Source organism: Nuphar pumila, unplaced genomic scaffold, assembly GCF_984573655.1.
Source record: "Nuphar pumila unplaced genomic scaffold, dmNupPumi1.hap1.1 HAP1_SCAFFOLD_718, whole genome shotgun sequence".
Taxonomy (NCBI): Eukaryota; Viridiplantae; Streptophyta; class Magnoliopsida; order Nymphaeales; family Nymphaeaceae; genus Nuphar; species Nuphar pumila.
This window is the reverse complement of record NW_028323464.1, coordinates 14,441-30,884: the sequence shown is the minus strand read 5'-3', so window position 1 is coordinate 30,884 and position 16,444 is coordinate 14,441. Positions and strand designations below refer to the sequence as shown.

Sequence of the window (16,444 nt, the reverse complement as noted above, 5' to 3'; positions counted from 1 at the left end):
ACTGATTCAGCTGCAAGATTATCAACTTGGATGACCCTCAAGCAGCGGCGTCCCCACCTGGCCGATGCTTCGTCAGAATGGGTTTTGATCCACATTCCGGTCCCAAAACTTCATGCAATCTCGGGCATCTGGAGCAAAAAAATGACAGGTTCGGGCAAAATACTGCAACTGGCACTTCTACAAAGCAGCTCCCGATGAGGTGTGTGTTGCACAGGAAGTGGCCAAGCTCTTGGAGACCGCGAAGCAAATGCAGCCACACCCGTATGTGCTGCCAAGCCAGCTTCGCACTACGTATCGAGACAGCTTTGTATCGCACGACCTGTCTGGCATGAAGTGCGCTTCCTTCGCAATGTTGCTCGCTGCTGTATCAACCGCGCCAGTGTTGTGAATCCAGTGCTTCGCCATGATGGGGTTCGAGCACCATTTCTGCCCCGGTAATCCCCGATAATAATGTATTTTCAGATGTACAGACCCACCAAGCAAAGTGCCTGGCAAAGCACTGGGTGAATCATGGTTGTGATGATGATGTATCTTTTAACAGCACTACCGCATCCACATGGACATTGTGCTGCAAGGAAACAGCAGCGTCGCATTGTAGAAATGGCAGCGCTAGGTAGCCAGGATGCAAATGCGGGGATTATCGAGCGCTGCCAAGTCGGCGATGTTCGAAAAAATTATCTTGCCTTTCATCTGTTTCCTCAAGCTTAAAGGCGTTCCAATCCAGATCCCAAACAGCACAGTCTCATGTGGGCATTTGACCAGTACAACCTCATGAGGGGACTGCCTACCAGTCTACGAACAGCAAGTTCCACGGGTATCTTGGTACCGCAAAAACTATAACCAGGCAATCATTCCCAGGTAGTTCTTAGCTGCCAGTGACTGCCAGTGTCCATGTGGATGCGGTAGCGTTACAAAATGATACATCATCATCAGACAATGATACACATGGGAAACGAGGCTGCCACGACGAAGCACATGCCAATTGGGTGGGATATACATGTGATTACATCAGGTCGTGACGGGATCGTGACCGCTTTTGTCCTAGGGGGCTCTTTGTACAGCACGTTTACTGTTAGGCGCATGTGCCGGGAATGAGAGGTTCATCGCACATGGGTCTCATAAGTTTTACATGTTCTAATGACTCAATTAGTCTCTGATGAAGGTTTGGAACCTCACACTGGCTCAGCTTCACTAACAGGGAACGTGTTCACAAAGGAGACCTTTAGGCATAACCAGCTTGTGTGGCGCTTCAGGAAATTGTGATTGTTCTATACTTACTCAGTATGGAGCAACCACAATTCCTAACAGACTATAGATGTTCAATGTTGTGTGTCTGTATATTAGTGCTTCGCCAATTCGGCAGTTTGCTTTGTGTGTCTGTATCCCTGAAAGTGCATAATTATCTGGGGCAGAAATGGCGGTCGAACCCCATTCTGGCGAAGCACTGCTGTACTTTCCCTCACCGGCCCGAGCTGACTGGCATTGCCTGCTGTGCAGACTTGGCAGCACACAGATGAAGACTCAGGATGGTGGACCAGTCCGCAGGGACCCTGACTTTTTGGCCGAAACGAAGACGTTGAGTAGGGAGGTTGCTGACCGTAGAGTCGCAAAATCTGGCAGCTTGCTAGAGTCTCAGAAGTCGTGTTGCCCTCCTGGGGATACGCCCATCACGATCTATAGCGAGCAGGTGGCCAAAGGGAAGTACAATGCCACGATGTATGGGACTACGCCTTATGGTGTCAGTCACTTCGGGAAAATGACCAATTTTACAAAGCAGATAGGGGACTACTCCAAAGATCCTTCAAACGAGTGAAGTCATCCTAAGGGTGTCTTCATTCCTTCGACTTCCTTGACAAGGAGGCCGTCTGGAAACTAGCATTCATCAGGTCGCCAGATATTTGCATGTGTCGAGCAGATGGACGCGATCGAAACCCATGGTTTATGGTTCATGTCCGTAATCAGCCTGAGACTCAGATTTAGCGACTGTTCAACTTCCCCCTATCGTTGAACCCCAACTGTAGTGCATGATGCGAAGTCGCGCCACAGCATCATAATGACATGATATAGGAATCCAAGCGCCTTGCAATGCGACCAATCTATCTACTGGAAATCCACAGTGCTCGTCTTAGAGTGAGAAATGGCCCAGCCCATGTTGCTGGAACCACGGCTGTGTAAAGACATCCTCTGTTGTCACGAAATGATGCTTTCTCGACTCACGCGTTGATCACGTCATAAGCAGTTGATTTTCAAGGCTTGCGCACTAGTTGCCAGTAGTTACCAAGCTAGTATGCGTTTTGCGTACGATGATAGGGTACGCCACCACGCTTTGAGTGAAGGCAATGCAAGGTTATTTGTCCGAACATCCAAATATACACGTGTCGACTGTGTTAGCGCGTGGACGTTGCATCGCTGGCTGAAGCGCGCTAGCTCAATGTTGCAGGTGCCTGGGCTGACGCACGTATGTGGTTTCCTGTCCTTGGACCAGCAACAGGGGATGCTTCAACTGATTGATCTTGAAGGCTGGTTCGACGAGACAAACCAGGTCATGATGTTTGGCGAAAGCAGCATTCCAGCATGGTGTCACGATGTTGTGGACAGAGTCCCTATGCATTTCTTCCCCAATGAGGTAAGTGCAGAAATCTCCACAAGGGACTAGGGCTCATGCAATCCTAAAATTTTGTTACATAATCTTTTGAGGTATTCGGGTAGGCGCATTGCCTAACTGCACTGCATCCGGACATTCGCAGCTATAGGTACAACAAATGCACGATTTTATGGGATCAGGGCACCCGCTTGCGCCTGTGGTTCCGACACCTGTTCAGCTGGCGGAGTCCTTGGGAACTGCTTATCAACATGGGGATGGAGAGATGGATGGAGCTAAATTACTTTATAGCCAAACATTGAGCTAGATGCTGCAACCTTCTCTGACTGGGCACGAAGCATGAACGACAAATGAACTGTCGCCTGCCTTCAATAGCGGAAATGGTCTGTCTCATAGTGTCCATAATGATGATGATGATGGATTTTTTACAACACTACTGCATGCGCATGGACTTTGGCAACTCCAAGTCCATCTCCATACGGACTATAACAATGCACGGTCCCATGGATCCGCCAATCTGCAGGAGCGAGGTGCCGATCCAACGAAAACAATCACCATAACACCCACCTCTGTGTGCAGGTCAGCAGCAGGCGGCCGGTGTTTGACCAGATGATAGTCAACAAGTACGCCCCGGGCGAAGGCCTGAAACCCCACATCGACCTGCCACGTTTCAAGGATGGCATTTGCATCATGTCACTGGGTTCATCAGCCGTGCTTGAGTTCACGAAACCCAATGCCGCCGACGCTGTGGAGGTGTGTTGTTTGCAGTGGTAAAGACATTGGAGACGATTGGGGTCTGCACCTTTAAAACGCCCGAACGCCGCGCTTTGATCCAAGTGCAATTGTGCAGAGCAGTAGGATAGAGGCACGGAGAATGCGAATGTCTGCATGCTGTCATTCATATCGACGACTGCCACAACAAATAACGTCACAGGATGTTAGCTCCATGCCAGTTCGACATGATCGTACCTTGGATTCATCCCAGGGAGGTCCATGTGACAGACACGACAGAACAACATGCCCCACAAGTTAACAGGGGTGAATAAAGAAACATTTGCGCAAAAACATGGATGCGCCTTCTTGACGGCCTTCTAATTGGTGATTCATGGCTACCGTAGTCTAGACAACACTTGATCAGTTGCCCTGCATCAAGTTGTGTGACAATCTCTATCTAAAAGGTTTTTAATCTGGAAATAAGATGGAATAAATCACGATGTTTGTGCCTGTGGGTATCCTCGGAGCCGCATTGCGTAACATCTTCTGATCAACATTTGTCTAGATCACGGTATGTGAAAGTGCAGGTAATGATGGCTGCGGGCGATCTCATCATGATGTACGGGACTGCAAGATATGCATGGCAACATGGCATACCAGCTCGTCTCCACGACATTTGGCGAGATGGACATCTGCGGCAGCGATCAGAGCGTATCTCGCTCACGTTTCGAGCTGTTATTCCCGACGAATAACAGCTTGCGGTGCACATCCTAAAGGTAGGAATGGAACCAAAAATCAGGAAAGTCAGGAACAGCGTCTGGCCCCCCTTTGCTCGTCTTGATGGGCTCACGGTCGCTGACCACTCAGCGGTCTACCCCTCTGTTCAAGCCTCATGGTTGGACCACTCAGCGGTCTACCCCTCTTCAAGCCGCATGGAAGGCGATGCAGCAGCCCGAAGGATCGCTTAGCATCACAAGGACGAAGGCCGTGCTTTGCTAGACTGGGGTTCGACCACCATTTCTGCCCCAGATTATAACGTATTTTCAGGGATACAGACACACAAAGCAAACTGCCTGGCGAAGCGCTGGATCCGCTGACTGTCTTGGGTACCGGTGTGATCCGAGCATCAGCACGATATTATCTATAAATAGGACTGCTCTGCCCGATGGTGAATTTGTCGGTTTGGTGGCTAACATACCTTGTAGGGGAAGAACCCGCATCTGGATCCAGATTCTGGAAGGCAGTGACCATCACTAGGTGCCAGAAATATCTTCAAGTGCCACGAAGCGAGGAGCTTGTACAACTCCTGGCTTTGAATGCTTTCAGGGAAACAGTGCCTTCTGATAGCACGTGTTCACTGCCATACATGAAGGATCTGATGGATTGATTTCATCTATCATGTTCTCAAGCTCTCCGGATACCTCACCCGGGGACTCGCATGAGGATATCCCAGGACTGATTCCGGGGTGTGATTTGACACAGCGTCTAACGCCCGTAACGAGCATCTTCATGCAGGTTTGTATGCAATGCTGACATGAATGAAGCTCGCTATTTACATCCTCATAGCTGCGACTGTACGTTTTGCCGGACGCGTTGTGTCAGGAGACTCAGACTTTCCTTCGTGCATCTCGAGATTGTGTCCAAGTGTCTGCCAAATGACACGCGAGTCCGCACTATAGTAATAGGGGCCCAATCAATGCTGGTTAAGCGCTCTCCCGCTCGAAAGTGTCGTGACAACTCTTGCTTGGCCCTTAGATTGTAGGAATTGTGTGTACTGCCAGGCATTGAATTATGAGTCAAAGTAGTAGAGAGAAACGAAATTTCCTCTCCAGGAAATAGCATCTGACAACACCACTTCCGTTTGGGGTGGTCCACAGTACTGCTTGTAGCTCCGTCCCGTAAATTTGTTCAGATGACACGGTGCAACACGGATGTTGGGTGCTCAGAGCAAAGTCCAGAACAGAGAGAGGCAATCTGAAGCGCATCTTCAGATTGTTGATGACATGTGTCTACTCATATCACCTGCACTGGCTTAGGTGTGCAGATTTTTCTTGGCAAGCGCATATGCACAGATACATCGGACCGTTCACTGATTGGCCTCAAAACTTTCATTCTGACGTTCTCTCTGGAATGAATGCTTCCGTATAAATTATGTTCTTCCACCTGAACTATACGGATCGATATGCAGTCTTGTTCCCACATCGATAACCTAACCTCTCTAACGACCATTAGTCGTTGACCGCAGGCGACTCGTGACTCGGCTAGTGACTATTTCGCCTCATGGACCATGACATGGTGACATCTTGGCGAACCCTGGACGTGTGTAGATGCTTGATAGTTGGAAGGAACAGGTGTGATGTGCCTGTACTCATCCGCTTCTGTCATGCCTTTCCAGAACACCCTTTGCTGTCAATCGTTGGCATGACAGCACCTAACAAGATGGCTACAAGGCACATGTCCGTATTTGCTATAGCAGTCGTTATTTTTTCTGCAAGTCATGTGGCTGCGCAGCCGGTACGTCGCCTCTTCAAACCTGCCAAATTGAGACCTCGGTGTGAGCGATGGACGCCTGCTAACAAGCAGTGGCAGTCATCAACTGATGTGTATGCCACGACGTAAGACCAACAACGTAAGACCAGTATGTTCACAGTATCATCGATTGGTGTATGTATGCGTGTGCCGGTAACAGATCTTCGCTTGCCGGAAATTGTGTTCTCCAGACGAGGTCGCCACAACACCCACAGCTACTCGCCATGTATGTTGCACGGGAAAGACTTACTGTGTTTCACACAGACCAATATTTTTGTCATGGTTATGGATCTCGCATCCTTGATACTGTCCCCAAGACTAAGCAACCCTACCGAAGCTGCACCATTCAACTTCGCGTCAGTTTCCACGCACCCCATGATCACGCCATGGCACATTCTACAGTCTCAGATTCTCGCGCTTTAAAATCTGTGTTTGTTACGTGCAGGGGTGTACTCCCGTCGTGGACGCCGCTAGTGCTTTACAACTGCAGGGCTTCCTGTCAGTAATGCAGGTATGCTGCAGCATGCGCGTCAATTTGGCACATCTGAGCTGCTGTCTGTTGAGATCTAATCTACGTGATCCAAATTGGGTTTACTGCCATGCCAATTGTGGCAAAAGACGCGAATACAGAGCTTGGAGCTGTCCGGTGATTGGACATGGATATCGATCGACAGCTACTGTCACGAGTCTTTCGCAACTTTCAATCGGTCATTTGAAAAAACGCAGAATTGCAACTTTCAATCGGTCATGAAAATTGCATGGAATTGCCGGTATGTGCCTCCTATTGCGTCACCTTGGTGCAAGTGTGCCGGATGGTGCCCAAGGGTCAGCGGGGACATCCCATCCACCAACCTGGCGTGCAGATAATTGGTGTGACGGATAAGTACGCCAATACATCAGCCACATCCCCATACACGTTCTTCATTCCATCCAATGAAGCGTTTGCCACCCTGGCAACCATTACCCAGGCCGCAGGGCAAGCTATCCCGACTGCGGATACCGCCACCGACGCACAAATCGCTCTTTTGACAACGGTAAGTGCCATCCCCAGCACCTCTTGCATTCTCTTACTAGTCCTCAATGTATGCCTGCAGCTGAAAGCAAAGGGTGGAAATGTTGCGTGGTGGTTGATTTACTACAAGTCACAAGGTCGTAACAAAGGTACTTGAAGTTTGGAATAATCAGACACAACTACAAGTTTTTCAAAGTTCAGGGCATCTGTTTGCCCCACATCACACCACAAAATACTCGAGCAAAGTATCAAGAGTAGATGCCCCGTTACCTGAAGATTCCACGAGTATCATCGTGGAATCCTTGATCTGAATGTTAGAGAGTTGCATCTATATACGAAGCCGGATGTAGAGAATTTTTAATTATGTCTGATTCGGCGTTTGTGGGTGTCGGGCGAGGTTTGAAACACTACTGTTGATATGGCACTGCGAAGATTGCATGCGGTGAACGCCAGCAAGTTGAACCAGTGAATCCAACTCAACCCTTTTGGATTCTATGGGCTGCAACACTTGCAGCAACCTCCCACAAAGGAAGTGAAAGTGATATGCTGGACTTGAGGGTGGCACGTGTCCCCATGTTTCGGTAGTGCCTTCATGCACCTTCATTTTTTGGGATAGGGCCTTCACGTTCTGAGATAGAGACTTCATGGCCTGGGATAGGCGTTCACGGAGCCTTCACGTTCTGGGAAAAGAGCCTTCATGTTCTGGCATAGAGCCTTCACAACCGTCACCAAGGCACACTGACATAGAGGTGGCAACAAATGCGACTGTTGTCATCACCAGGAAGTCTATGACAGGAGTTTTGAAGGGGACAGGCAGGGGTGTCAGGCTGTCACCACTGGTCATGGCAAGGACAGCACATCACAGCACCAGGCCCCAGCAGGGCCAAGAACTTCTAAACAGCACCGGACCAGCATTTTGCCAGACCGTGTGATTGCAGGTCCAGATGCCTGAAAATTCACGAATGTTTGGACAAAAGTTGGGAATGAAAACCCAATTCGACGAAGCACTGGTGCAGTCTGGCGATGCGCTGGCAAGCAGGCTGGTTTGACCATGTGCATGGGCGAACTGAAGCCTGTCCCTCAAGCCTGTACAGAAGTGTGTGTATGGTACACATAATGCCGATTTTCTCCATCTCAATGTGCAGTACCGACTCCAAAGATGTGCAGCCAGCATACGCTTTGCTACAGCGCTACTGTCCCTCAAGAAGTCCACTGCAGCCAACACAAACTAACAAGTATAAGCATGCTCATACCCTCCATGTAACGTATGGCTATGTTCTGTTGGTGCCATTTAAGCTTGTTGAATCTCCTATTTCGTGTGCGTCTACATTCATGTGGATGCGGAAGTGTTGAGGATAGGCACAGCATCAACATTCAGTATCACGACATCATCATCATCATTCATCGTTGCTTCCTCAGTCTCTCGCTGACATTGACGCCCCGCATGTAGTTGGTGAACTCGCACATCGTGGCAGGCTCGTACTCACGCTCAAACTTCTCAGACGGGCTGCAGCTGAACAGCTTGACGGCGGGGACCAAGCTCACCATAGGTGTCAATTCGACCACAGGAGAGTTCTCCATCAAGGCGCCCACTGGCAGCGTTGCAATTATTGTTGAACCAAATGCCAAGATCAGCAACCTGTGCGCGGGGTCCGTGATCCACAAAATCAACTCTGTGCTCACTGTTGATTTCCCCCAGACCAACACGACAACGCCAGGAGCGGTGCGACCCATTCTCCTGTGGCACTGCATATGGTTTTCTGTGTGTCATGCGTCATCTGGTTATAGTATGATGCTGTGCTGGTGACGATATAGGCCGCTTACGTGTCAGTGGACCAGACTGTTGATGCTGCTGGGCAAAATCGTTCCCAAGCTCCAGAAAAGATGAAATATTGTGAACTCCTAAATCTTTCTTCCTTCTAAGCTTCCATGCGGACGTTTTCACCCCCGCCGAATTGTGTTTTTCAAGGGAGTATGGGTGCCTGAGTCATGGTGATAGAGGGCCAATTTCGAGGGGCTGTAGCTCTCTAAGTGCAACCAGATCAAAATCTGATACGCACAGCTTGAAAAACTGCCCAGAATCTATGTATGGACCTTTTAAACTCAAATCAATGACAAACCAAACGAAGTTGCATGTTTGGTACTCATCTAGAAACTCATGTGCCTGCTGACCCTGAAATATTCCACAATATGACCCAACAAGTACATGTGACTAACAGCCATGATGAGGTCACCTAGCCTGGCGCAGGTTTTCCATTTCCATGCTTTCTCAAGGTCTTCATGTGCATGCTAATCAGAAACAATCATTGCAATGTGTTGCTACATTCAATATGTGTCCAGGCGAGCTTGCTGCATGTGAAACGCACTTGGTAACGACTATTATTCAATTGCGGTGCCCACGATAGGTCACCTCGAACCTCAGTGCATGTCAGCAATTTGCATAGTCATATTATGATTAGGTTTGGAAGATTCCGTGGGGATTAGGGGCAGGACAGTGAAAGTCGCCGCAGACGTGATGGGAACTTGGCCGTAAGTGGGCTTGCCAGGTGATTTTGCTGCCTCTCACCAGACGGTGCGATTTGCGGGTCCGGATGCCTGAAAAAACCATCAAACCCCATTCTGACGAAGCGCTGCAGTCTCGCACCTGCAACCCATCATCATGAACGTCAGCAGTTGAGACAGTCAGGCCTGGGATAATTCATCCTTAGTTCACAGTTTTCCTGTTCTCTTTTGCCTGTTTCGCCACACCCGTGGCAACCGCACAGGGGCCTGATCCCAGTTGCTTCTCAATCTACCACAGTTACAGTATCCTGCCTGGATGCTCCTGCCTTTCAGACTGTAACGCCCTTGACACCAGCCCAGTCTTTGAGCCGCAACATCTCTATAGTGATGCGACTTCCAGATAGGCTCAATAGACGAGTTGTGCGATGAAGACAAATTCTGAATCAAGAACGGCTGGAGAACACTTGACGATGTGACATGCAACAACAAGCACAGCCGCCTGACGGCATTGTGTATGCTCCTTGGACAGCTGCTGCCTATGCCAGAGAACTCCACATACGTCAACATCCACGCTGACAGCGCTGCTTCCGGTTACAGAACTCAACATACATCAACACACCCGCTGACAGCGCTGTTTGCGTTTTGCAGAACTCAACATGCGTCAACATCGCCACAGCAGCGGACTGCTCAGGCGAGGCGGACTGCATCACTGGAAGCCTGGCGAGGGCAACAGCTCAGCTTAACCCTGAAGTCGTGGCGATGTTCAACAGCACCACACAAGGCTACACAATCTTCCTGCCCAGTGACACAGCGGCAGTCCCGCTCTTTGCTGGTGTTCAAAATAGCAGCATCGATGGCACCACGCTGACTAGCATTCTGAACGGTCACATCGTTCAGGGTGTCTACGAGGCCAAGGACCTGGCAAATGGCACCACGCTGACCACCCTCGGTGCCACCACTGTCACGATTTTGGTTTCGGGCACCACTGTGTCTGTGGTTGGGCCTGCCGGGGACAAAGTCAATGTCATTCTTCCCGACTACCGAGGCACCGCACTGCAAGGCACTGTGTGCGGCAACTCTGTGGTTCATGTTATCGATGGTATCATCCAGCTGGTGCGGCCCTCGCCGCTTCTTGGATTCTGCACGTTCCACTTCCGAGTTGCATTTGGAGTTGCCAATGACCGTGTGATCGTGCGCTAGTGTTGCTAACACATACCACATCATCCTCGTCGTCGGCATCGAGCAAGTACCGTAAACAATACCAACATTTGGGCGAACCTTTTGGGAGCATGATCCCTTTTTGCGTATTCATACCCAAGCATGTATGTATGTTGCTGAAAAATTGTCCAAGTACCTCGACAGTGGGTCCAAAAGTGTGACTTTCATTGCCCAATTGTTTGCATTGTCACAGTACATGGCATCATCGCATCTGCTAGCTCTCCTTTTTTTGGGTCTGTGCTGGAGTGTGACGCGAAAGTCAGCGCTGGGACACCCCGTTTGGCGCTTGCTGTTGTTGATAGATTGCCCTGACATGCAGCGGCCTCCTTGCCGATGACGCGAAGGTGCGTTGCCCTCTGAACCCACCCACCCGCATCCCTGATGACCTGGCAAGGAGAAGCTTGCCAAAAAGGGATCCTGCATGTCTGCGCAGATGTGCATGCCAGTAACCTGAAACTGAAGTCTGGGTGTGTGTGCAGCCATCAGCAACACCTCCTCCTGTTGACGGTGCTGCATTTATTGTGCAACATGCTACCACGCTTTTGGGCGTCTTTGCAGCTCTACTCCTTGTTCTGGCATAGCTTGATGAGCTGGCTGTTTCCGTGCTGGCCTACTCCTGGTGCTGGCGTAGCTTGATGAGCTGGCTGCTTCCTTGCTGGCATTGCGTCCAAATCCACGGACCCTGCTGCGCATTGTCAGCATCGTGACAAGTTTGCGAATTCAAACCCAGCATGTTTATCAGTGGAGATAATCGATAGACGTCGCAAACGTCTGAGAGACTTGATCTCATGATCGGCCGCATGATGTGGGAGCCTGCTGACTCCGCCGTTATCTCTCTAGAGACAGCTTGTTGGCAGAGACTCTGCCACTCACCAAAGCCACTCTGCCAGAGTGTAGTGCTGTCTTGGATCTAGCCAACACGTGCTCGCCGATGGCACCACTTGAAAATAAGTAATACTGTCACATACCGCATTGCAACTTCTGGTCCTCAACTTGAAGCTGAGATTACGCAGCATGCCAGCTCAGGGCAACGATGCAGCTTCACGCTACGCCAGAGCGAGTGCTTGAGGCAGTAGACCTTGCCGCCAGCCATTTCTGAATGGCTGGAGCTCGGCGGTCCGGCTTGCCAATACCTGCCACAGAGCTTTTTGGCATATTTTCACCAGCTGTGATCTCCACGGAGGATGCTCTTAGATGACTCAACGACCAGCCTTTGCGTCTGTCCACGTATCTATCTATCAACACATGCAACCATTTGAGCTCGACTTGACTCAGCGTCTGTTATCGATTGTCATGCCCCTTTGTGGTATCAAGAGGGATTGAAGCCCAGCGCCCCCTGCACAACACATGTTTGCGGAGTGTGTTTGTCATGGCATGAATGAGTGTGTTGTAATTTCCTCAACTCAGAATGCGAAAATTCGCATTCTGAGTTGAAAGCAGAACCGTAACAAGACCAAACGGGCAAGTTCTTTGGGAGCGTGGCATCATTGTTGGGTATGTTTTCTTTGTATTACAAGCGACAGGGCTGGCAAAACAGGAAAAAACACAGAAACTAACACTGAAAACAATGACACAAACAAAGACAAAACATACAAGAAAGCCATCAACCTAAGCCACGCCGGGATCTTCCTGCGGTGCATCAAACCCTGCATGGAAGTTCGAGCCGACGTTCACGGCGATACGAGAGAGGGAGTGTGTTACAACGAAGCAGGAAAGCAAAGCAGAAATATACTGCAGACAAGGACGACTCAATTCAAGAACACACGCAAGAAAATCAAACTAAACACACAGGAAAACAAAGAAAGAAAGAAAAGGACAATCAAAACAGCCAGCCGACAAGAGTAAGGGAGAGCAAAGCAGGAGCGCTACAACACGACACACCAACCCCTCTTGTACCGTAGTAAATTAAACATATGGTTGAGAAAATGAGGGGCGTTACGGCATTACATTATTAAACAACCGTCAATTAGGTTGAAGTCCAAAACATTACGCGTTTCAATTTATTAAACAACCGTTCATACGGTTGAGGAAATGACTGGCGCCGCAGGCGATTTTTTTTTCAAGGTACAGCAATTTGTACCGCTTGCGGGCGAAGCCTCGCGCATTCTGGTCCCGTGCCACAGGTGTAGGAGAGTACTGTCGCTTTCGCTTGTTCTTGGAACCCTCGGGCCTGCCAACCCTTCGCTTGGCGGGCTGTGTCTGAGCTGTGTCAGGCAACTCACCCCTATCCACCCCATCGGAACCCTCGGGCAACTCACCCCTATCCACACCATCGTCGAGCAAGCGGGCTGGTGCGTCCTGGGAAGCCAGCGCAGCCTTCCTTTCTCGGAAGCGTTTCACACGTGCATGGGATAGAACTCTCTTTCTGATTACTTCCTTCTGCCTTCGCTCCAGCTCAGCCGGGCAATCACCATCATCTGCACTAACATCTAACACCAGGGGCGCTCTCTCATCTTTCTCAAACAAGTAATCATCAATGCGATTCCATTCTCGCTCATCATGTTCGGCTTTTTCAGCAGTTGTCATGTCCTTCACCTTCTTGAAACACAGCAATGACTGCCTTTGCTTGCGTGAACCGGCCCCAGCTGGGGTGGACGGTGCGTGACAGTGCATGTTGACAAAATGCTGGTTTCTGCAAGGTAAGATGGGCCCTTATATGCTTACATTCATGACAGGGTTCGTTCTGGTGTCGGGCTTCGAATAGGCCAGGGTACACAGGGTGCCGCAGGCACCTTAAGAAAATTCTGGACAGAGTTACCCGTTACATCCAACATTTATTAAACAACCGTTCACAAGGTGTTTTTTTCCCCCAATCATTACGCGCTACCAATATAATAAACGCCAAGGAAGGTTGTCCGGCCCAGCGTTACGCGTTACGAACCATATGTTTAATTTACTACGGTAGTACATGCGCGCGTTGCCCTTGCACAAAGCACATGGTTTGTTTTCTATATAAGTACCTGACAACATGAGTGACGCACTGCCAGCGGAGTGGGGTACACCGGCGCCCCTTTTTGTCTGTCCTGAGCGCCACTGCTCGGCCAGTTTCAATGTGCAGACGCACCTGCTGGATCACCTCCGGGCGCACCATCAATCCAGCCTCGTGCCGGCTGGGGATATGGTCGTGCGCGACCCGTCGCTGTCAGCTCCGCCAGCGTCGGAGACCCCGGCTCGCGCCTCCCCGACTCAATGTCCCAATGTGCCCTCGGCCGAGGTATCGTCTGTGATTCCTCCGCAGGATGGAGTCTTGCCCCCCTCACCGCCGCACGTCACCCCCGCATGCGCCCCTCCAACACAAAGCTCGCAAATGCCTCGGGCCGCGCAGCCGCTGCGAGAGGCCCTGCCTCCGCCGCCACCCCATCCACGGCCAACAGACATTGCGCTTGCCCGCAAACATGGGCCACAAGGTCCGCCCAGCAACCCTTTGCCGGCATGCAAACGGGTGTGTCTGGCAGATGTTTACGCCACGCGCAGCCTGGCACGCAATGTCGCTGCTTTATTACCGCAAGAAAGCCAGCGCTGCGAGGCACTTGTCACCGCCGCTCGAGCGCTGTCGCGCGCCTGCGCTCCAGCAATTACTGTTGTCGCGCGCTGTGAAGGCGCGTCTATCTCATGGCGGCACGAGCAGCCTGCACAGTTGCCTGGTAGCCCTGGGACGAGACATAGTCCCCCCCGCTTGCCGAGCGACGATTTGTCAGCGTGGCCGACATGCCAAGCCGCGTCTACACCGCATGCGGCTGCTTTGTTGGCTCGGTCGCAGCGACAAGCTTGCGATGCGGCTCCCACCCGTGTCGAGCCGCCAGTGCTGCCGCGGGGCCCCCACCTGCGCCCTCGTGCACTGCTGCATCGGCAAGGTGTTGGTAACGATGTTCCACGCCGCTCTCCGCCGCTGCTTGAGCCCACTCCGCTGCCGCCGACTGCGCCCGTCCCCCATGCCAGCGGTGAGCCCCGAAGCGCCCTGCCGATGCCACTGCAGCGCCGCGCCCAGGCCCCCTCAGCCCCCTCGGCACCGAGCACCGCTCGCTCCGCATTCAATGCGCATCCAGCTGCCGCTGTCATGCCTTCGCAACTCCCGACTGTGCCAGCCCCGGCTCGAATGCCGCGTGCCGCCCCCCCGCCGCCGCCCGCGCCGATGCCGATCAATGCGCTGCCCACGCCAATAGCTGCCGGCCCAAGTGCTGGAACGTCCGTCAGGCAGCAACAGCACCGCGCATCACCAGCGCCATTGACGCGCGGACGTGGCTGACCGCCGAGCACACCGGCCGCACGCTCACGCACAGGCGCCTTGCGCGCCGTCAACCACCAAACGCCAGCCCGCCGCCCTACCGCGCGTAGCATAATTCCGCAAACAGTGCCGACGGCCGTCCGCACGCAGAGGCTGCTTTGGATGTCCTCGCGTACCTTACGCGACATGCGCTGGCGGACAGCCGCGGGTCACACGGGCGCAATCGGCGCGCGCTGGCCCGCATGGCACGCATACAGGCGGGCGAAGCCCTTGAGGACGAGGACGATGACGAGGTCACGGATGAGCGAGAGGTGGCTATCCCGCGTGTTTGGCGCCGCAAGCTGTCAGCCGAACACATCATGGCGTTGCGTATGGAACGCATGCTCGCATTTGGCAGTGTGACACGCGCCGCACGCATGCTGGCGTCAGCGCCCCTGGCTGATACCCGTCTGCCTGAGGTCATCGCGAGGTCATTCGCTGAGCCCCCGGCCCCGATGGAGGACAACAATTCGCCGCTTCGCGTTGACGAGGACACTTTCAAGCGCGCTCTAGAGCGACTCGAGGCCAAACGCGGCTCGGCAGGTGGGCCCACCGGCATGACGTACGAGCACGTGCTAGCTGCGGTGAAAGGCTCATCCGAGGCCTTCAATGCCACCCTAAAATTCATCAACCACATGCTTGCGGGCAAACTCCCGCGCCATCCGTCGCTGCTAGACTCGTCCCTCGTGGGCTAGCCCGACGGGCTAGCCCGACGGGCAAAAGCCCGACGGTGGGGCAAGGCCCATTGCGATAGGGGAGGTGCTATACCGCCTCGCAGGCTTATGCGCAATGATCGCGTGCGAGAAACTTGGTCGTTCACTTGCGCTTCTCCAGCTCGCGGTTGGCGTTTCTGGAGGAGTAGAGGCCCTTGCGCACGCCGTCCGCTCAGCGCTAGCGTCCGACTCCGAGGCAGCAATACTGACCGTTGACATGGCAAACGCCTTCAATACAGCGGTCGGCGCTCTTCAAGGCGGTACAGAAACACGTGCCCTCGTTGTAGGCGTACGTTCAGTGGTCGTACAGCGCCCCTACGAACCTGCATGTTATTGGAGCGCAGGCGGGCACTCCTCCGATTTAGTCATGCATGGGGGTGCGCCAAGGCGACACATTGGCCATGCTGCTCTTTGCCCTTGTGTTGCAACAGATCCTGGAGCGCACCTCAGCAGCGGCGCCCACTGTCGCCACAATGGCGATCGCCGACGACATCAGCCTGGTTGGCAAAGTGGACGCGCTGCGTGCCGCGTTTCTCGCGCTCACAGGGGCGCAAGGGGTTGCGAGCGTTGGCTTGCGCGTGCAGCCGCTCAAGAGTGCGCTCACCGCGGGCCCCTCGCCTGCAATTGCGGCGCTGGCGGCAGACCTGGGCATCATGCATTGCCCGGAGGGAATCACGGTATGCGGCACGCCAATCGGCACGGACAGGTACGAGGCAGCGACCCTGGACGCCCGCGCGGACTCCGTTATCGCACAGATTCACAAACTCAGGGCCTTGCCGGTCAGTCTTCAGGCACACTTTGCCTTGCTCCGGTCCTCCCTGTCCCTTCGCATGGCGCACAACATGCGCACGGTGCCGTGGGGCTCCCTGCAACATAGCGTTGCGCGAGTG

At 52.5% G+C, this 16,444-nt stretch overlaps 1 protein-coding gene across 1 annotated transcript; it reads left to right on the top strand.

Annotated features, from left to right (window-relative positions):
* The first annotated feature begins 2,287 nt into the window (after positions 1-2,287).
* LOC149809872 (uncharacterized) lies at positions 2,288-4,068 on the top strand. Its single transcript, XM_089994576.1, has 3 exons — positions 2,288-2,626; positions 3,182-3,355; positions 3,904-4,068. The coding sequence occupies exons 1-3, from the start codon at positions 2,288-2,290 to the stop codon at positions 4,066-4,068; spliced, it is 678 nt and encodes a 225-aa protein (XP_089850702.1).
* The last annotated feature ends 12,376 nt before the right edge of the window (positions 4,069-16,444 follow it).

Bases quoted from the DNA above. Each gene is read 5' to 3' on its own strand.
- LOC149809872 (XM_089994576.1), top strand. From the start codon at position 2,288: ATGCGTTTTGCGTACGATGATAGGGTACGCCACCACGCTTTGAGTGAA. The intron at 2,627-3,181 runs GTAAGTGCAGAA...CTCTGTGTGCAG, and splicing joins TGCATTTCTTCCCCAATGAG to GTCAGCAGCAGGCGGCCGGT. The intron at 3,356-3,903 runs GTGTGTTGTTTG...GTGAAAGTGCAG, and splicing joins ATGCCGCCGACGCTGTGGAG to GTAATGATGGCTGCGGGCGA.